Below are 22,183 nucleotides of genomic sequence, written 5' to 3' on the forward strand. Positions count from 1 at the left end.
TGCGAGTTTCTACTGCGAGTTTCTCCAATGCAAGTCTATGGGAGCGTGTAAAAAAATCGGATGTCACGGGACGGCACTCACACCATCTTAGTGACATCCGATTTTCTAAATACATTTCTCGCATGTTTCCTAAAACACTGGAAACGAGCGATGTCTCCCAATGTCTGTCAATCACTATTCCCTGTCAGTCGGTCTCTCCCTCTCGGTCTCTATTCTCTCTCTGTCGGTCCGTCACTATCTCTGTCCCTCTCTCACAGTCTGTCGGTCAGTTTCCACCCCTCTCTCATACTCACCGTTCCCCGATCTCTGGCGCGGCACTGCACGGCTTTCTCACTGCTCCGGCGGCTTTTACTATTTTGAAAAAGCCGGCCGCTCATTAAAGAATCTCGTATTCCCTGCTTTCCCCGCCCACAGGCGCCTATGATTTGTTGCCGTGAGACACGCCCCCACGCTGAGTGACAGGTGTCTCACTGCACCCAATCACAGCAGCCGGTGGGCGGGTCTATACTGTGCAGTGAAATAAATAAATAAATAATTAAAAAAAATGGCGTGCGGTCCCCCCCAATTTTAATACCAGCCAGATAAAGCCATACGGCTGAAGGCTGGTATTCTCAGGATGGGGAGCTCCACGTTATGGGGAGCCCCCCACCCTAACAATATCAGCCAACAGCCGCCCAGAATTGCCGCATACATTATATGCGACAGTTCTGGGACTGTACCCGGGCTCTTCCCGATTTACCCTGGTGCGTTGGCAAATCGGGGTAATAAGGAGTTATTGGCAGCCCATAGCTGCCAATAAGTCCTAGATTAATCATGTCAGGCGTCTATGAGACACCCTCCATGATTAATCTGTAAATTACAGTAAATAAACACACACACATGAAAAAATCCTTTATTGGAAATAAAAAACACAAACACATTCCCTCATTACCAATTTATTAACCCCGACAAACCCTCCATGTCCGGCGTACTCCACGGACCTCCAGCGTCGCTTCCAGCATGAAGGTGACAGGAGCTGCAGAAGACACCGCCGCTCCGGTCACCTCCAAGCAGCAACTGAGGTGAGTAGCGCGATCTGCTGAGCTGTCACTAAGGTTACCCGCTGTCACCGCTGTATCCAGTGACAGCGGGTAACCTCAGTGACAGCTCAGCAGATCGCGCTACTCACCTCAGTTGCTGCTTGGAGGTGACCGGAGCGGCGGTGTATTCTGCAGCTTCTGTCACTTCCATGCAGCACAGCTGGAAGCGACGCTGGAGGTCCGTGGATTACGCCGGACATGGAGGGTTTGTCGGGGTTAATAAATTGGTAATGAGGGAATGTGTTTGTGTTTTTTATTTCCAATAAAGGATTTTTTCATGTGTGTGTGTTTATTTACTGTAACTTACAGATTAATCATGGAGGGTGTCTCATAGACGCCTGACATGATTAATCTAGGACTTATTGGCAGCTATGGGCTGCCAATAACTCCTTATTACCCCGATTTGCCAACGCACCAGGGTAAATCGGGAAGAGCCGGGTACAGTCCCAGAACTGTCGCATATAATGTATGCGGCAATTCTGGGCGGCTGTTGGCTGATATTGTTAGGGTGGGGGGCTCCCCATAACGTGGAGCTCCCCATCCTGAGAATACCAGCCTTCAGCCGTATGGCTTTATCTGGCTGGTATTAAAATTGGGGGGGACCGCACGCCATTTTTTTTAATTATTTATTTATTTATTTCACTGCACAGTATAGACCCGCCCACCGGCTGCTGTGATTGGGTGCAGTGAGACACCTGTCACTCAGCGTGGGGGCGTGTCTCACGGCAACCAATCATAGGCGCCTGTGGGTGGGGAAAGCAGGGAATACGAGATTCTTTAATGAGCGGCCGGCTTTTTCAAAATAGTAAAAGCCGCCGGAGCAGTGAGAAAGCCGTGCAGCGCCGCGCCGGGGATCGGTGAGTATGAGAGAGGGCTGCTAACTTCAGTCACTCGGGGGATTAGTGGTCACCGGTGAGCCCTTCACTGGTGACCGCTAATCAGGACGCGGCACAGACAGAGCCGCAGCATGACAATGAAGTCGGGTGAAGTTCACCCGAGTTCATTCTGACAGTGCGGCTCTGTCTGTGTCTGCTGTCATCTGCCATTCAGCTCTGCTACATGGCTGTCTGTGTCTGCTGTCAGCGGCCATGTAGCAGCGCTGAATGGCAGATGACATAGTAAAAAATACGCATTACACACGCTAGTAAAATCTCAGAAATAGCATCGCACTTGCGTTGCACTCGCACCTAACGTGAACTAAAATCAGCCGAGTATTTTCCACCCTTAGACTGTTTTCTTACAGGGTTGGTGCCACAGGATTGAGGGGATTGCTGATGTGGTACCAATATTTAAGAAAAGTAAGAGGGTGGATGCAGGCCACTACTATCCATTAAGTCTGACATCAGTGGTGTGCAAGGTTTTTGAAGACATTATAAGATGTCTTGCAAAAGTATATTGCAGAGAAAATTATATTAACTGATAAAAAGCATAGATAGAAGATAAGTCGTGTCTAACCAACATGTTGGGATTCAATGAGGAGGCAAGAGCAAATCTGGATATTGCTAATGCTGCTATATGATATGATATATCTGGACTTTACAAAGGCATTTGATATAGTACTGTATAGTATTATACTGAAACTCCAGAAGCAGGGACTAGGGGAAAACTATATGCACATGGGTAAGGAATGGCTAACGGCCGGGAAACAAAGTTGACGTATAGGGTACATTTTCTATATTCTCTTAATCTCTTTATTAATGACCTTGTGGATGGGATTAAGAGTAAAGTGTCAGTCTTTCCCGAGAACACCAAACTATGTAGGATATTAAAATCTGACCTTGATAGTACCATATTACAAAAGGATCTGGATAAGATGTCATAATGGGCAGACACTTGGTAAGTGACGTTTAACGTTCATAAATGTAGAGTAATGCCCCTAAGACATCATAATTCCATTGCTGCATACATGAAATGGAAGTAAACTCCGGACTACAGAACAGGAGAAGGACTTGGGGATTCTGGTTTAAAATAAGCTGAGCAGCAGCACTCAATGTCAGGCAGCAACTGCAAAAGCAAACAAGATTTAAAGATGTGTAAAAAGAGATTAGCTCCCGTGATCCCAACGTATTGTTACCCCTCTATAAATCACTTGTAAGGCCACATCTGGAATATGGGATCTAGTTTTAGGCTCCACATTTTAAAAAAAGACATTCAGAAGTTCGAGGCAGTTCCAAGGCAGGAAAACTAGATTACTACAAAGGATGGAAGGTTTTTAATATGACGAAAGGTTGGAAAAGTTGGGTTTGTTTAGCTTAGAAAAAAAAAAAAAAAAAGACATCTCATAGGAGATATCATTTATATGTACAAAATACATGTGTGGTCAATAAAAGGGACTGGCTCATGACATTCCTTCCATAGACCACACTAAGGACCGAGGGCACACATTATGGGTGGAAGAGAGGCGATTCTAGCAGCTTAATAGGAAAGGGTTCTTTACAGTTCGAGGAGTCTGAATGTGAAATGCTCTACCACAAGAGGCAGTAGTGGCAGACACTGCAACAGCTTTTAACAAGGACTAGATGGTTTCCCCAGGAAAAATTGTATAGTGGGTTATAGATAATTTAGTGACAACTTATAAAGCTGCTATAATAGCCCAGTCAATCACCTGATCTGAATCCAATAGAAAATTTGGAAGTAAAGCTCAGAGTTCAAAGAAAGAGCCCGTAGAACCTTCAGGATTTGACGAGTGTGTGTGTTGAAGAATGGACCAAAAATCACACCTGAGCAATCCATGCACTAGTTTCTCAATACAGGATGTATATGAGCTGTCATCACCAACAAAATCTATGAAGTATTAAATTTCCGTAAGCGCATTCAATACTTCTTTCTTTTGTAATTTCTCATTATTACACATAACATAATTTATGGAGATCTATGGTTTGATTTCTTTACAGGTGGGGGATTGCATGGACTGTTACTGACATCTGGTGAGAAATTCATGTCAATTGTGACTTTCAGAAATATATTTACTTAGAAAATATGTGATGTGTTCAATACTTATTTCACCCACTGTACATTGTACTTCTGAGTTCTACCCAAATTTCATGTTGTTTTGTTTGTTTTTTTTTAACTAATCCATTGCTAAGCGTTGATGGATAAAAATGTTCAGTCTACTTACTTCAGTGCTACAAAAAGGTGCAACTAGGATAACATCCGTAGGACGAAAAGAAAAACGGTCCGTCTCTCTCCGATAACAGCAGTCACATGGATGACAACCCATCAGCTACATGTCAGTGACTCGGCAGCCATTTAACTGCTTTGTTATAGTGAGGTTGACAGCACTTTCCATGTGCACAGAACATTTTTCTCAGCAGCACTTCTCCACAAGTTTACACAGGATGTGCTGTTGAATATTAAATATTTGCCTATTTAAACTCCTAAAGGTGCACTACAAGCCCTATAAGTTTCCTTAACCCCTTAATGATCTTGGGCAGTAATATTACATCCATGCAGTCATAGTGTTAATCCCCACCTGCTGCTGCGGTCAAGGATCCCCATGCACATGTCAGCTGATTTGTACAGCTGACATGTGTGCCTCACAGGTACGAGTGGAATCGCTATCCATCCGTATCCGTTAACCGCTTAAATGGCGATCGCGGTAGAAGTTTACTCACCGCCCGATACCGGAAGTCACATGCCGTGATCACGTGGATTTGGTGGTTGTCATGGTAGCACAGGGTCATGTGATGACTCCTGTAGCTGACATGACTCAGGTCCTTTAACCAGCAGCCAAGTACTGCAGGTATAAGATGATCATTTCTCCTGGTGAGCGATGCTGCTCTGATTGGGAGAAATGAATGAGTGATCAGACAGCTGATCCCTATAATCCCCTAGGGGGACTAGTAAAATAAATTAAAAAAAAAGTTTCAAAAAAAAAAAAAATAAATAAATCCCTCAAATTTTTCAAATCAACTTTTTGCCTAATTGAAAATTAAAGGGTTAAAAAAAATAAAAAAACTATACACACATTTTGTATCGCCATGTTCAGATTTGCCCAATCAAAATATAAAAGCAATTAATCTGATCGGTAAACGGCGTGGCAGCAAAATAAAATCCAGATGCCAAAATTACATTTTTTGGTCGCCGCATATTTTGCGCAAAATGCAATAGCAGGTAATCAAAGCGTAGCATTGGTGCAAAGATAATACGGTTAAAAGGTCAGCCCGAGACGCAAAAAATAAGCAGTCACTGAGCCATAGATCCCGAAAAATGAGAACGTTACAGGTCGAGGAAAATGGAGCAAAACGTACGCCACTTTTTTTGGACAAACCTATACATGTTTGGTGTCTGCAAACTCATACCGACCTGAGGCATCATACTGATACATCAGTTTTACCATATAGTGAACACAGTGAATAAAATCTCAAAAATAATAGTGCAATTGCACTTTTTTTGCAATTTGTTTGCATTTGGAATTTTTTTGCCGTTTTCCAGTACATTATATGGTAAAACTTATGGTTTCATTTAAAAGTACAACTCGTTCTGCAATAATTGAGCCCTCAAATGGCAAGATTGACTGAAAAATAAAAAAAAGTTACGTTTCTCGAAAGAAGAATGGCGAAAAAACAATGGAAAACACAAAATTGGCTGTTCGTGAAGGGGTTAAGGCCCCATAACTCTGGAACACTTCTACATATCACAGCGATTTTTTTTTTTGTGTGTGATACATTGTATTTGCACCTGTACTTACCATTGATAGTGGTTAATTTAGAATGATACATTTTTCTAAAATTTCAAATCTTTTCATAATTAACATTTTCCAACTTTGAATTTTTATGCCAGTTAAACAGTCCTAACATGCAAAAACAATTGACCATAGGTTTACTTAAAGTCAAAATGAATGGAAAGTGGAAGAAGAAAATTATTTTTCCTTTAAACTAAAATTCGAGGGATCCTTCCTGCTCAATGCCATGGGTACTACTGTCCGCAGCAAGTGAAACACCCAGGGACAGTGCTCAGGATGAGCTGGACTGTCAGCTACCCAGGACACCACTCCTGTACCAGCACCATCACCTAGACGTACCAGTATATTCATTTGTGGGAACACCTTGACAATTAGGACATACTGGTATGTTGAAACTTGGGAAGGGTTAAGCAAGCTTAAGACACTTATGATAGTAGACAATTGGGAACCAGCACTCCGAGGAAAGCTTGTTTCCAAGTTACCGCACCATCTATAAAGACAAGCAGTCACAAGACAAACAAGCAAAACCAGTGTTTGTCAGATGAAAGGATTGTTTAGCTAGCTTCAAAATAATCATTCCTGGCATCACATTGTCCCATGTAAACATACATGGGCTGCCAAAAACATGTCATCCTAGGACTTAAATCTTCTCAGTCATAGGTCTCTGGAAAAACAGTCAATATAAAAGGTGTTAGCCAGCCTTCCAATATAAGTCTGCAGTGACTATGTGACTGGTGAATCCTCACAGAGCACACTGTGCGTCATCAGGATTCTCATGTGCCGGGAGAGGTGCGATTTACATACATATGGTCATGTGATTACTAGACGTGCGCAGCCTCACTGCAAGTATATTCAGAGAGGCCAGATAAGTGTAGTCAGCATGTGGCTGGAAGAATGCAAATCACAAGCTTGTGGCCACGACTGCCCTCTCCTAGCACAGAAAACTCACCGCGTGCAGAAAGTGACTGCAGACTTACACATCACCAAAAAATCCCTGACTGTAGTCTTGGAGATTGATATTGATGTGGCATCAGATGAGGGCCTGTAACTGCAAACTGGTACTTTGGGAATGGCGCAGGCAAGCACAGCTGGTGACAACTCAACCAGTGCACGAATCACCACCCAATGAGGCAGATTTCACTCTAGCGGGGCTGACGCTGACTGGACAGTGCTCTTATTTCTGCTACAATCCGCAGTGGCCAAACCTGAATTCTCCAACTAAATTATTTTGAAGGAAATTGATGTAATTTGCATTGTCAGTCCTGGTTACCAATGACCTGCATTTCTGGCTGCTCCTTTACACCTGGAAACTCCATACTAATCAATAAAACATACCTGTAAGGTTCAGATCGGAGAGAATAACTCCAGTCAAAAAGCCAGGCATATCAAATTGAACCCTTCCACGCTGAACGCCCTCTGTAAGAATAGACTTCACTGAACCCAAGGCCAGCAAGCAGGCTTCATGTATCTTCCACCTAAACGTATGTAGCAGAGGAAGCGTAAGTGTGGATTTAATTCAAGTAATGTACAAAGGAAACACAAATATTGTAATATGGGTACAACAAAAGTGCTATGCGAAAGAGTGGGGGAAGGAACATATTTTGGAATGATTACACTATCAAAAAAAAAATGGGTTGTCTCAAGCAACCCTTTCCTATATGCCTTATTATACAGTAAACCCGGCCGGTGCATACACTACACAGTGTGCCACTTCTCCGAATGGCTGGCATGTCATACTACAGCCCACTTGTACGCCAATAAACTGGCTAGGGTAGCTCCAGTTTCCCTCATTTATGCTTTTCAACAGAAACGAATGCTCTTATATGTACAGATTTAAACTGGCCCATTCATCTGTTCAGAAACTTTATTTTACCATCCCTTTTCATGAGTGGGCTCCTACGGAAATAAATTGATCACACGGTATCAGACTGAAGAGCAAGGTCTTACAATAATATCCTTCACACTCCATGCATGTCATACACGTATGCTGATTGAGGACTGGCTCATTTATTATTATCTGCATTACCAAGGGTTATTTACATAAAGCCAGTTGGAGTTGGGTAACTTTTCCTTCAGTAAATAGAATTTACATTTAAATGTAATTTTGTCTTTACTTTTATTGCACAATTAAAAGGTCATCCACTACTTTTACACTGTCTATCCTTAGGATAGGTCACAATGTCTGATCGGCCGAGGTCCGGAAGATCAGCTGTTCTCAGGGCCGGGATATACTCCGTTCCAGAGCTGCCCAGTCTTCTTGTAGAGGCAGGGTACTGCCCATCCGTCTCCATTACACACATAAAACAGATAGGTAACTTTAAGAGAAACTAGTCTCGTGTTAAAAGGAATCTGAAAGCAGTTTTCTGCTATGTAATCTGACAGCAGCATGAGGTAGGAACACAGGCTCCGATTCCAGCAATGTATCACTTAGTTTACTGGGTGCAGAAGTTGTGATACAATCAGTTTTCTTTGCTACAGATCTAGCAGAGCTCAAAATGCTGAGCTGTGTAAAACCCCGCCCACACCTCTGATCGGCAGCTTTCTGTGTACACTGTATGTTGTCAGTAAGCTGCCAATAAATTATGGGGTGGGTTTACACACAGCAGATGACAGATACAAGACACTTAGGGGTACTTCTCACATAGCGAGATCGCTGCTGAGTCACAGGTTTTGTGACGTACCAGTGACCTCATCAGCGATCTCACTATGTGTGACACTAAGCAGCGACTTAGTTGCTCTCCCGCTGTGAAGCACACATCGCTGTGTTTGACAGCGGGAGCCAACAATCTGAATGTGCAGGGAGCCGGCTTCTGGCAGCCTGCAGTACGCTGGTAATCATGGTACACATCGGGTAACTAAGCAAAGCGCTTTGCTTGGTTACCCGATATTTACCCTGGTTACCACCGTCCGCAGCTGCCAGAAGCCGGCTCCCTTCACACGTAGCCAGAGTACACATCGGGTAACTATGCAAAGCACTTTGCTTAGTAACCCGATGTGTACCATGGTTACAAAACACAGCGTCGTTACACGGGTCGCTGATCTCTATGGAGATCTGCCTGATTGACAGCTCACCAGCAACCATGTAGTGACGCTCCAGCGATCCCTGCCAGGTCACATCGCTGATGGGATCGCTGGTTGCGTCACTAAGTGTGACGGTACCTTTAGTCCTCAAGTGATAATCTCTACCTGATAAAATACTGAATTTTATTGAAACAAACACAAACTAGTAATGGGGCATTTACAATGCAGGATAATAGTGAACAAAAATTGTTAAACACATTCATTTCATGATTATCTTGCCTAAAACAGGCTGCCCATCATCAAATGATCTTTTGCCCAGCTTGAAAAATTATCAATCCTCATCAGCGGTGTATCGTTCTGTGTAGTGAAACGCAAGCACTGCCATGGACGGGACTCGTTAAGAGCAGTTAATGCTCGGAATGGTGTAACTCGAGCATAATGGAAGTCAATGGGGACTAGAGCATTGTTCCAGAAGATTTCCCAGAAGCCCCCCATTGACTTCCATTATGCTCGAGTCACACCAATCCAAGCATCCAACTGCTCTTATCGAGTACTGAGCATGGTTGGGGCCACTCACCACTGGTCCTGTGTAGAGATGAGAGGACCCAAACTTTTAAGTTCGGTGTTCATACCAAAACAGACTATTTTTTAAAAAATACATAAAAAAAAAAAAAAAAGTATTTGAGTTCAGGTGCTTTACATATACAAACCACTCGAGCTAGCATTGCTGTGCTCAGGTATGCCTGGCCCAGTGCAGGTTGCTTGCAGTGTTCGAGTGGCTCGCACTGCAGGTAAAATCAGCATTAACGGATGTTATGTGCACAAGCAAAAGTGTAAAAAAAAAAAAAAAATGGAAAAGCCATGCCCACCTACCCTGGAAGTGTTCTCTGTATGCCTGGTGGCATGTAGGTGGAGAGCCGAACTGCCAATCAGCGACTTCCAATGAAGTTCAGGTCACGTCCAGAACAGAACTTTATATAAAGTCCGGCTGAACAAGCAGAAGCCACACTTCCACAGGTCCGCTCCTCTCTAGTTCTGTGCAAACAGGACTTGCATTGCTAAGAACCACGGCAGCCTATGCGCATTGAGAAATCTATTGTAGATTGCTCAGCGTGCATCCATTGCTTTGGTCTGCCTGTGTAAAAAGGCTGCTAAATGACCACCGATTGCTACAGTTTATCAATCAGCGGTTGTATTGTGCCAGCGGCCAGTCTGTGTAAACGGACCTTAAGTGACATCACTACAATCAGGGTCTCTGCTTTTTTTCATCATGCTACTCTCATATTAAATAGCAAAAACCAGGTGACAGATTCCCTTTAAGTAGAACTGTAGGAATGTAGCATGTATTAAGCAAATAAAATGACACTTCTAAACAGATTCATTATCATCATTGCATCATTATTACAAACACGGTAGAGAGCGCAGAACCGTAACACATCTAGTATGACAGCACTTACCAATGCTCTCCACCTTGACCCTTTATTTGCTCACTCTCCTGGAAGTGACGAGTAGCTGCAGCAGCGAGGGCCACTGCACTTTCATTCTGGAATTCACTAGAAACTGCCTGAAACCAATAACAAAAAGGATATGTAAATAGTGAAAGAGGACAAGGAGAGCCTTACACACTGGTGCACTCACCAATAAAAGATCCTGGGCTGCTATGCGGACAGTGTAAGAAAATGTGTCATCATCTTCATCCTCAACAAACTGCTGGGGATTTGCAGTCCACACCTTTATCTAATTGGATAAAGACAAGCAAAATGGAAAACTCTGGACATTTGCTGTATGGACGGATGCTGCCACAAGATCGGTGTCCCCTACCTGCTCCTCCGTGATCTGCATGTAGAGGATAATGTAATAAATCAGTTCGGGCAGAGCCTTCTTCACGGTTCCCTTGAACTTGTTCTCCAGCAATGTGTGCACAAATTCAAATATACTAAACACCAGGTTCTCAAAACCTAACACTTCACCTATTAAAGGAGAAAGTGGGGAAAGTATGTGAAAAGGGAGCTCGGGGCATTGTTGTGTGGAGAATGTAACAAACACAATAGAAACATACACTACTTAGCAAACATTGGAACTCAGAAGGAAATGTTCTACAGATCTCACAAATACATTAGCACACATACCATCCGAATCTACAGGATCTTCTATTTCTTCTGTGTCATTTACTTCAGTCCGAACATAAGTAAAAGACTAATTAAGGAAAACATTACTTTATTTTCTATATATTCATAGCTCTATTTATACTACTAAACCTAAATCAACTGGTATTGATAAACTTCAGGTCCAGTTTTCGGAATGATCATAGGATATAAAGCTGCGCTCTCAGTCAATGTGTTCCACACAATCGGTAGGATCTGTTGCATTGAGGAAACCATGTGCTTAGGGAAGTTCTTAACCAGTGCCGTCACAGCCTGAAGACATAAGAAAAGCGAAGGGTAATGTAGGGCAAGATAGTATGTAACAAAAAATACATTCAGGACCTATTTTCTGAACACCAACATGTCAGACAACATTGAATATTGATCCTATCCCCATAAAGGGTCTGTTCCCACAAGGGATTCCAACATTAACTGCAGCAGAAATACTTTAGTCTGTAGCACTTCTCTTGTAAATAAATTGGTATCCACGAGGTCATGTGACCGCATTGACCATGAAGAGAGATACGCTCACGAGTGGTCATATGATCTCCTAAATCGACGCTAGCTATACTAAATTCTCACCCTTTCCTACAGCACCGGCTCAACAGAAGCATGACCGCCAGTGATAACTGTTACGTACTTTTACTGCGTGAAATATAGAATATGTTGTGAAAGCAGCACTACCTTAAGCAACCTAAGGAAATAGCGTGCCTTTTGTTTATTGAACATGGCACTGAACAGCCGGGGGAGGGGTGGGGGATAGGAGGAGAGTAAATCTTAAAGGGAACCTTTCACCAGATTTGGGGTCTATAAGCTGTGGCCACCACTAGTGCGCTCTTATATACAGCATTCTAACATGCTGTATAAGAACCAGACCGCAGTGTAGAACATAAAAATAACTTTATAATACTCACCTAAACCGGTCGCTGAGGTGGATGTGGCTAAAATGAGCGTCTTCGTCCTCCAATGTTGGCACCTCCTCTTTCGGCCATCTTCGTCCTCCTTCTGAAGCCTGTGTGCATGACACGTCTACGTCATACACACTCGCTGATCCCGCGCATGCTCAGGGCAGATCAAAGTGCGCCTGCTCAGGACCTGAATGCCAGCGAGTGTATATGATGTCGGATGAGCCATGCACCACGGCTTCAGAACGACGACAGAGACAGCGACAAAGATATCCAAAAGAGGCGACGCCGGCCCTGGAAGACTAAGACGCCCATTTGACCCAAAGCAATCGCAGCGACCGGTTTAGTTGAGTATTATAAAGTGATTTTTACCTTCTACACAGCGGCCTGGGCTCTTATATACAGCATGTTAGAACACTGTATAGAAGAGCACACTGGTGGTGGCCGCAGCTTATAGGCCCCAAATCTGGTGACCGGTTCCCTTTAAAGGTTTTTCCACTACTGCCAGCAGGACAGGTATAGGCAGCGCCAAAAATAGAAAATATCTTCATGGACAATGCGGTCACTTGATCTCTTTTGGATGTCTATTATATGGATAAATCAATCTGTATATCGTTCAAGGGCACGTGAGTTGCAAAAAAAAGAGGCAGATAAATGGTTTTATTAAAAAAAAATGTATATTGCAGAAATGCTTGTTACATAGGTTGAAAAGAAAAAAAAAAAAAAGACCTAGGTCCATCTAGTTCAACCTTCCTCCACCAATTATACATTTCGTCCCTAAATCATTTATAACCGACAATGTTGGTTTATGTACTGCCAGTTCTAGAACTATAATGGATGAATACTGGCCAGCCCCTTTAAGTAAAGCACAGGGGTTTTTTTGTTTTTTTTTTTATAAACTGTAGTTTTCAGGGCTTCCGGTTACAGAAATCTCAATAAAAATGTTGCAAAATTGTACCTTCAACACCTCCATCTTTAAACCACTATCAGAAGTTGGGCCATCAGGCATTTGTAGAGCCTGGACAAATGCCTCTGTGAACTGCTGTATGACTGGGAAGATGAGAGCGTGTGCTACACCCTGTGGAAATGAATACAAGTGATGTTACCAATTAAGAAGAAAACCACCTATTTACGCTAGATTGTGTCCACGCATTGTGGCCAGGTTGCATTTTTTGCCTTAATTGCAAATAGAACTGTATTGTTCTTCATATACATGGCAAAAACCGTAAAGAAGCAGCAAAAGCATGAACGCAGCATTACAGTACATACATCGTGCATTTCTATACATGTCTATAACAAACTGGTGCAGCTTTTCAAACTTTGGTGTAAGTATGTGATGTGTAATTTCATCGAATCCAGCGATACCAGATTTACATTGTTATGTTTTGATGCTATCGCACAGTAAAAAGAAAGTTTTTGTTGCAATATGTTAAGAGTTGTAACTTTTTTATTTTTGGGCTAACAGCTGTGTGAAGGCTTATTTTTTGAGAGATGAGATTTTTTGGGCACCATACTGGGTACATAACTTCTTCAATCACTTTTTATTCAGATATTTCAGACGCAAAATTAATAAAAAAAGAGAATTTTGTTTACTTACCGTAAATTATTTTTCTTATAGTTCCGTAATGGGAGACCCAGACCATGGGTGTATAGCTTCTGCCTCCGGAGGACACACAAAGTACTACACTAAAAAGTGTAGCTCCTCCCTCCGGGCATATACACCCCCTGGATAACCAAATATAGCCAGTTTAGTGCAAAAGCTGAAGGAGAATAGCCACCCACCAGTAGAGATAGAGCAAAAACCGGAACAACCGGAGCCTCTGTCTACAACAACAGCCGGTGATAACACGCGGAACAAGAAACTGCCAACAGGCAACAGGGAGGGTGCTGGGTCTCCCATTACGGAACTATAAGAAAAAGAATTTACGGTAAGTAAACAAAATTCTCTTTTTCTTCATCGTTCCTATGGGAGACCCAGACCATGGGACGTCTCAAAGCAGTCCATGGGTGGGAAATAAACAGAAAACTGCGAAGTAGGCGAAACCTAACTTCACAAATGGGCGACAGCTGCCTGAAGGATGTGTCTGCCCAAGCTCGCATCTGCCGAAGCATGAGCATGCACTTGGTAGTGCTTCAAAAAGGTGTGCAGACTAGACCAAGTGGCAGCCTGACAGACCTGCTGAGCCGTAGCCTGGTGCCTGAAAGCCCAAGAGGCACCGACAGCTCTGGTCGAGTGTGCCTTGATCCCCGGCGGGGGAGGCACTTGAGTACACTGGTAAGCATCAGAAATGGCCGACCTAATCCAACGAGCCAGGGTCGGTTTAGAAGCCGAGAGGCCCTTACGCCGACCTGTGGTCAGCACAAAAAGAGAGGTGCACCGCCTAAGAACAGCGGTGCGTGACACATAGATCCGGAGCGCCCGCACCAGATCTAAAGTATGCAACGCTTTCTCAAAGCAATGAACAGGAGCCGGACAAAAGGAAGGCAATGAAATGTCCTGGTTAAGGTGGAAAGGAGACACCACCTTAGGGAGAAAGTCCGGAGTCGGACGGAGAACCACCTTGTCTTGATGAAAAACCAAAAAAGGTGACTCCGAAGAGAGCGCAGCTAAATCAGAGACTCTCCTGAGGGAAGTTATGGCCACTAGAAAGACGACTTTCTGTGAAAGCTGAAACAAAGAAACCTCCCTAAGAGGCTCAAAGGGAGGTTTCTGCAAGGCCGTGAGGACCAGATTAAGGTCCCAGGGATCCAAGGGCCGCCGGTAAGGCGGAATGATGTGAGATGCGCCCTGCATAAAGGTGCGCACCTGAGCCAGCCGGGAGATACGCCGCTGGAACAACACTGACAGAGCCGAGACCTGTCCCTTGAGGGAATTGAGGGATAGTCCTAGCTACAGACCGGACTGTAGAAAGGACAGGATGGTCGGCAAGGAAAAAGGCCAAGGGGCATGGCCGGAAGAATGACACCAGGACAGGAAAATTCCCCAAGTCCTGTGATAAATTTTGGCCGAGGAAGACTTCCGAGCCCGAGTCATAGTGGAGATGACTTCAGGAGGAATGCCAGAAGTCGTCAAGATCCAGGACTCAAGAGCCATGCCGTCAATCTGAGAGCCGCAGAATTCTGGCGGAAAAACGGACCTCGTGAGAGAAGGTCTGGGCGGTCCGGGAGATGCCACGGCACCTCTACGGACAGATGGAGCAGGTCTGGGTACCAAGCTCGCCTGGGCCAGTCTGGAGCAATGAGGATGACCCGACGGCCCTCCATTCTGATCTTGCGCAGGACTCTGGTCAAGAGAGCTAGAGGGGGAAACACGTAAGACAGACGAAACTGGGACCAATCTTGAACCAGCGCGTCCGCTGCAAAGGCTTGAGGATCGTGGGAGCGAGCCACGTAAACCGGGACCTTGTTGTTGTGCCGGGATGCCATTAGATCCACTTGCGGCAGATTGACCGAAACACTGCCGGATGCAGAGCCCACTCGCCGCTGTCCACGGCCTGACGGCTGAGATAATCTGCCTCCCAGTTTTCTACGCCTGGGATGTGGACTGCGGATATGGTGGACTTTGAGTCCTCCGTCCACTGAAGGATGCGTTGAACCTCCAACATTGCCAGGCGGCTGCGAGTCCCGCCCTGGTGATTGATGTAGGCAACCGCTGTCGCGTTGTCTGACTGGACTCGAATGTGCTTGCCCGCCAGCAGGTGGTGAAAGGCTACGAGAGCTAGGAGCACAGCTCTGATTTCCAGCACATTGATCGAGAGGGCTGATTCGGACGGAGTCCAAGTGCCCTGTGCTCGGTGGTGGAGGTATACTGCTCCCCAGCCGGATAGACTGGCATCCGTGGTGAGAATCACCCAGGACGGGGCCAGGGAGGAGCGTCCCTGAGACAGAGAGAGGGGCCGAAGCCACCACTGAAGAGAGCCCCTGGTCTGTGGCGACAGAGCCACCAACCTGTGCAAGGAAGAAGTCCACTTGTCCCAACAGCGGAGAATGTCCAGCTGCAGAGGACGCAGATGGAACTGGGCAAAGGGAACCGCTTCCATTGACGCCACCATCTGACCCAGCACCTGCATTAGGTGCCTGATGGAATGACGGTGGGGCCTCAGCAGAGAGCGCACCGCCAGATGGAGGGACTGCTGTTTGACTAAGGGCAGCTTGACAAGTGCCGGCAGAGTCTCGAACTGCATCCCTAGGTACGTGAGTTTCTGGGTCGGAGTCAGAGTGGACTTGGGCAGATTGACAAGCCACCCGAATTGAACAAGAGTGGCGAGAGTGAGCAAGACACTCCGCTGACAGTCTGCACTGGATGAAGCCTTGACTAGAAGGTCGTCCAGGTAAGGAATCACTGCCAACCCCTGGAGGTGCAGAACCGCAACCACTGCTGCCATGACCTTTGTGAATACTCGAGGGGCCGTGGCTAACCCGAAGGGGAGAGCCACGAATTGGAAATGTTCCTCTCCGATTGCAAAACGTAGCCAACGCTGGTGTGAAACTGCAATTGGCACATGCAGATAGGCATCCTTGATGTCGATGGATGCCAGGAAATCTCCTTGGGTCATTGAGGCAATGACTGATCGCAGAGACTCCATGCGAAAATGCCGCACCTGAACATGCTTGTTGAGAAGCTTGAGATCCAGGATGGGCCGGAAGGAACCGTCCTTTTTGGGGACTAGGAAGAGATTTGAGTAGAAACCTCTGAACCGTTCCCAGGCGGGAACCGGTACAATTACTCCGTTGGCCTGCAAGGATGCCACGGCCTGAGAGAAGGCGGCGGCCTTGGAGCAGGGGGGAGTTGACAGAAAAAATCTGTTTGGCGGGCTGGAAGAGAATTCTATCCTGTAGCCGTGGGAGAGGATATCCCGCACCCACTGATCGGAGACGTGTTGAAACCACACGTCGCCAAAGTGGGAGAGCCTGCCACCGACCAAGGACGTTGCTGGCTCGGCCAGATAGTCAAGAGGAGGCTGCCTTGGTGGCAGCAGCTCCTGCGGACTTCTGTGGACGCGGCTTCTTGCGCCAGTTAGGCTTCTGGTCCTTGGCTGAGTTAGTGGACGAGTTTTAGTCTGTGGCAAGTAAGTACTCTTCCCGCCAGTAGCTTCCTTAATAATTTCATCCAGTTGTTCACCGAACAGCCTGGACCCAGCAAATGGGAGCCCAGCAAGGTACTTCTTTGAAGAAGCGCCTGCCTTCCACTCTCGAAGCCACAAGATCCTGCGGATAGCGAGGGAATTAGCCGAAGCCACCGCAGTGCGGTGAGAAGCCTCCAGCATTGCAGACATGGCGTAGGATGAAAAGGCTGAAGCCTGGGAAGTTAAGGCAACCATTTCAGGCATAGAGTCCCTAGTGAGGGAATGCATCTCCTCTAGAGAAGCAGAGATGGCTTTGAGAGCCCACACTGCTGCAAAAGATGGGGAGAACGAGGCCCCTGCCGCCTCATATACAGACTTGGCCAGAAGGTCAACCTGGCGGTCAGTGGGATCCTTAAGTGAGGTGCCATCAGCCACTGATACAACTGTCCGGGCTGAGAGTCTAGACACCGGAGGGTCTACCTTTGGTGAGTGAGCCCACTCCTTGACCACCTCTGGAGGAAAAGGAAAACTGTCATCAGAACCACGCTTTGGGAAGCGTTTGTCAGGACAGGCTCTGGGCTTGGTCACAGTGGCCTGAAAACTGGAGTGGTTAAAGAACACACTCCTTGTTCTCTTAGGCAAGGTAAACTGGTGCTTTTCTGCCAGAGAGGGTTGCTCCTCTGATACTGGCGGATTGAGGTCCAGTACAGAATTAATGGACGCAATCAAATCACTAACATCTGCATCACTCTCGGTCAGATCAATGGGGCACATGGAGGTAGCGTCCGAGCCCCCAGTAAAGACATCCTCCTCATCCTGCGAGTCAGCTCGTGAATCAGAGCCGCGGGACGAGGAAGGAGAGGGGACCCTGCGTCTCCTTTTAGGAGGACGGGGTCTGGGAGCAGATGAAGAATCCTCTGTGAGCTCTGCAGAGCGAGCCGTAGCAGCAGAGGCGCCCTGAGAAGGGGGCTGATGCATGCTCAGCAGAGTCCGGGACAACTCTCCCATGGAGTCGGCAAAGGACTGGGAGATAGACTTAGAGAACAATTCTACCCAAGCCGGGGGTTCAGCCACCGGGGCCGGAGCAGCCGGAGGGACCACTGGAGAGACTCCAGGCTGAGGCACCACCATGTTAGAGCAGGCATCACAATGTGGATATGTGCTCGGTTCAGGCAGTACGAGCTTACATGCAGTGCATATTGAGTACAGTCTTGCAGCCTTGCTCCTAGTGTCAGACATGCTGCTGAGGTGGGGGCTCTGAGCCAGAATGACCCCCAGAGAGTGTATAAGAAGGTCCGGAGGTTGTGGCTTACCAGACCATTTGTGTGCCCTCCGGATCCCACAGCTCGGACCCCCAGACTGATTATGCAGAGATGCTGCAGCCAGCGCCGATCGGTATGAGAACGCTGATAAAATGGCGCCGGAGCAAGGAGAGGGGGCGGGGCCTAGTCAAACAGCGGGATCCGGAGGGCCAAGGAGATATACAGGGGAGGGAAACATCTCCTCAGAGAGGAGTGTCCTCCGCTGTGCCGAACGGACGGTGGGCGGCGCCGCACTGTCCCTCTGCATGACTGACATGCAGGGGCAGTGAAAACGAAACTAGGCCTCAGGCGAAGCCTAAATTTTACAATGCGGCCGGCGCGCAGGCACCCTCGGCGCGGTTCTCAGGTGAAAACCAGAGAACCGGCCGGAAATGTCAGAAAAGTTAAATAACACACTCTTCCCCCAACAATAAAGTGCAAGGGACCCCCCGACAATAACGTCTCAAATACTTAGCTTGTGAGACGCAGGGCCAGGTCCCTGAGGGATGAGTGCTCCGTCCGGCAGGATCCTGAAAGGGCTGCGGATGGAGACCGGTCTCCTGCAAGGCAGTGAGAACCGTGCTGGCTCCCACTTCAAGCCAGAGCCCGAGGGATGGTGAAGGAGCGCGGCATGTAAGGCTACAGCCCTGAAATCAACCTTAACAACACCGCCGACACAGTGGGGTGAGAAGGGACATGTCGGGGGTCCAGGCTTGGACCCGCTTTTCTTCAAACGCTTTAAAATCAAAAATCAGATGAGAATGCATGTGTGGATGTGTGCCTCCTGAACACAAAGCATTGAACTGGCTATATTTGGTTATCCAGGGGGTGTATATGCTCGGAGGGAGGAGCTACACTTTTTAGTGTAGTACTTTGTGTGTCCTCCGGAGGCAGAAGCTATACACCATGGTCTGGGTCTCCCATAGGAACGATGAAGAAAACAACAATTCAATGGTTTTATTTGTTTGGGTTTTTTGCGCAGTTCACCGTGCGGTAAAAGTTTACACCAACTATTCTTCGGGTCAATACAGTTGCAGCGATACCAGATTTATATTGTGTTTGTTTTGGGTTTTTTTTAATCCTTTGCTACTTTTACATGCTAAAAACTATGGTTTACAAAAATTAATTTGTTTTTGCATCGCCACATTCTGAGAGCTGTAACTTTTCTATTTTTTTTCCAAATTTGCAATATAAGAGCTTGATTTCACCAGGACGGTTTGAGATTTTCAGTCATACCATTTTTATTCCATTCTTATTACGAGCATCGCAAATCCAAGTATTTCGAAACTCGCTCATCATTAATAAGAATGCCTCAGGGTACCATGGTAACAATCTCCACCCGAGGTTACGATCGCAAAGGCCCAATCATATCAAACCCTCTTATCTACTTAGAATTAACATTGTGATTGACAGCAGTATTTGCCAGTAATTGACAGAGTGTGAATGGTTAAACTGCAGCCATTCATTCAGCCATTAATGATCTGTGATGAAACAGTAGGTTTTCAATCATTAAGGTTTTTAAAAAAAATGGGATTTCACTCTACTGAATAATACTGAATAAATATGAATTAACTGACATCTGGGTGTTATCATTCCTCTTGCCAATAAGGTGAATCCTTACAAAGCAAGCTGACAAGCATTACTCCGAGCTGACAGAAGAATGATCAGATCCAGATGATAGTATACATATATTTAGAGAGGGAATAACAGCTTATGGAAAGATGCTGCAGCACTGCTATCTGCAAGATGCTACTAAAATAGACATGTCAGGAGAGCCTCTGGAACAAGGTACCTGAAGAAATTCCGGAAAATGCATTGATTGCATACTACCGTATTTTTCGGACTATAAGACGCACCCTGGCTTTAGAGGAGGAAAATAGGAAAATAAAACTTTAAGGAAAAAAATGTGGTCATGACACACTGTTATGGGGCGAGGATCTGCTGCTGACACTGTTATGGGGGTAATGTCCCCAAATTCTCTACTAAGGTACCCCATCCTGGTAATGATCCTCCTGCCTTGCATATGATCCTGCTATAAACCCCCATCCTGCTTATATACCAGCATCCTGCTCATATTCCCCCATCCTGTTCATATACCCCCATCCTGTTCATATACCCCCATCCTGTTCATATACCCCCATCCTGTTCATATAGACCCCATCCATCCTGTTCATATAGCCCCCATCCTGTTCATATAGCCCCCATCCTGTTCATATACCCCCCATCCTGTTCATATACCCCCCATCCTGTTCATATACCCCCATCCTGTTCATATACCCCCCATCCTGTTCATATACCCCCCATCCTGTTCATATACCCCCCATCCTGTTCATATACCCCCATCCTGTTCATATACCCCCATCCTGTTCATATACCCCCATCCTGTTCATATACCCCCCATCCTGTTCATATACCCCCCATCCTGTTCATATACCCCCCATCCTGTTCATATACCCCCCCATCCTGTTCATATACCCCCCCATCCTGTTCATATACCCCCCCATCCTGTTCATATACCCCCCCCCATCCTGTTCATATACCCCCCCATCCTGTTCATATACCCCCCCATCCTGTTCATATACCCCCCCATCCTGTTCATATACCCCCCCATCCTGTTCATATACCCCCCCATCCTGTTCATATACCCCCCATCCTGTTCATATACCCCCCATTCTGTTCATATACCCCCCATCCTGTTCATATACCCCCCATCCTGTTCATATACCCCCCATCCCTCCTGCTCATATACTCCCATCCTGGTATATGGCCTGTATCCTATAGCACAAAGAAAAAAAAACAAACGTTTATACTCACCTTTTCCTCACTCCCTCCAGCACCGATCATCTTCCTCTCTGCGCCGCTGACCTGCGTGTGTGGAGCCGTTCCCCCGCAGCACGCGATGTCTTCCTGTCTGTGCCGATCAGCTGATCAGCACAGATCAGCTGACCGGCACAGACAGGAAGACATCGCGTGCTGCGGGTAAACGGCTCCACACACGGGGACAGGTGAGTGTACTGATTCACTGCACCCCGCGCTGATAATGATGTGCGGGGGGCAGTGAATACAGCCACACATGATCACTCCAGGCTGTAATTGCCAGGGGTGATCATGTGGACCGGCTCTTTACTATGCGCACGTCCCCGCTCGTCCTCCCGCCCACCTGTCAGCGCCGGCTTCTGCGCTGAGAAATGGGCGGGAGGATGGGCGTGCATATGTAATGAGCGGGCACACGTGGTCACGGCAGGCTGCTATAGTAGCCTGCTCGTGCCCCCGATGACCCGCTCCACCGCAGCACCCTCATTCCCCGCAGCCACAGTCAGACCATAAGACGCACCCCCAACTTTCCCCCAACATTTGGGGGAAAAAAAAGTGCGTCTTATGGTCCAAAAAATACGGTAAGTGCATTTGCCCAGGTGTAGTAAGAAATCACAGGTAGTGTACAAGCTAATGTGCTGTACAACTGCTGCAGACCACATACGTAACATTGTCTAATAGACTGACGGTTTGCTCGATCAAAAGCCGTTGTGAAAGAAAAACCTCCTGCTTTAGGAATACAGTCTGACGGAAAATTGTACAAAATTTTTATATTAGAAGACACCAAACCTTTTCCACCTCCTCCATATTACAGATCATGTGCGCACACAAAGTAAAGATCTCCACAGCTCGAGATCGGGTACGAATTCCATATACCTGCAGATATGCAAGACAAAAGTATTACATAAAAAGAGCTGAAAATGTACACAATTAGCAAAATTCTAAACTAAGGCTGTGTTCTACCATTATCAGTAGAAAACAAGAAAAAGCAACCTTAGCACACACGACACATCTGTCTAAAGGGTGCTTTACACGCTGCGACATCACTAGCGATCTCGTTAGCGATGTGACACGCCAGATGTCAGGTAAGATTTTACGAGATCGCACATAAATCATATTTTGTATCGTGGTCACATGTGCGATCTAGTCAAATCGTATGTGCGATCTGG

General features: G+C 46.2%; 1 protein-coding gene across 1 annotated transcript in view; it reads right to left on the reverse strand.

Annotated features, from left to right (window-relative positions):
- The window catches only part of IPO9 (importin 9), a 146,337-nt gene that overhangs the window by 103,216 nt on the left and 20,938 nt on the right, over positions 1-22,183 (reverse strand). Inside the window, exons 6-13 of the mRNA XM_075335844.1 lie at positions 21,804-21,890; positions 12,792-12,911; positions 11,101-11,201; positions 10,914-10,972; positions 10,606-10,754; positions 10,423-10,521; positions 10,242-10,348; positions 7,099-7,238 (exon numbers count right to left, since the gene is read on the reverse strand). Coding sequence (XP_075191959.1) covers positions 7,099-7,238; positions 10,242-10,348; positions 10,423-10,521; positions 10,606-10,754; positions 10,914-10,972; positions 11,101-11,201; positions 12,792-12,911; positions 21,804-21,890 — 862 coding nt within the window. The remainder of the gene's footprint in view (positions 1-7,098; positions 7,239-10,241; positions 10,349-10,422; positions 10,522-10,605; positions 10,755-10,913; positions 10,973-11,100; positions 11,202-12,791; positions 12,912-21,803; positions 21,891-22,183) is intronic.

Source organism: Anomaloglossus baeobatrachus, chromosome 2 (assembly GCF_048569485.1).
Source record: "Anomaloglossus baeobatrachus isolate aAnoBae1 chromosome 2, aAnoBae1.hap1, whole genome shotgun sequence".
In the NCBI taxonomy this organism is placed as follows: domain Eukaryota; kingdom Metazoa; phylum Chordata; class Amphibia; order Anura; family Aromobatidae; genus Anomaloglossus; species Anomaloglossus baeobatrachus.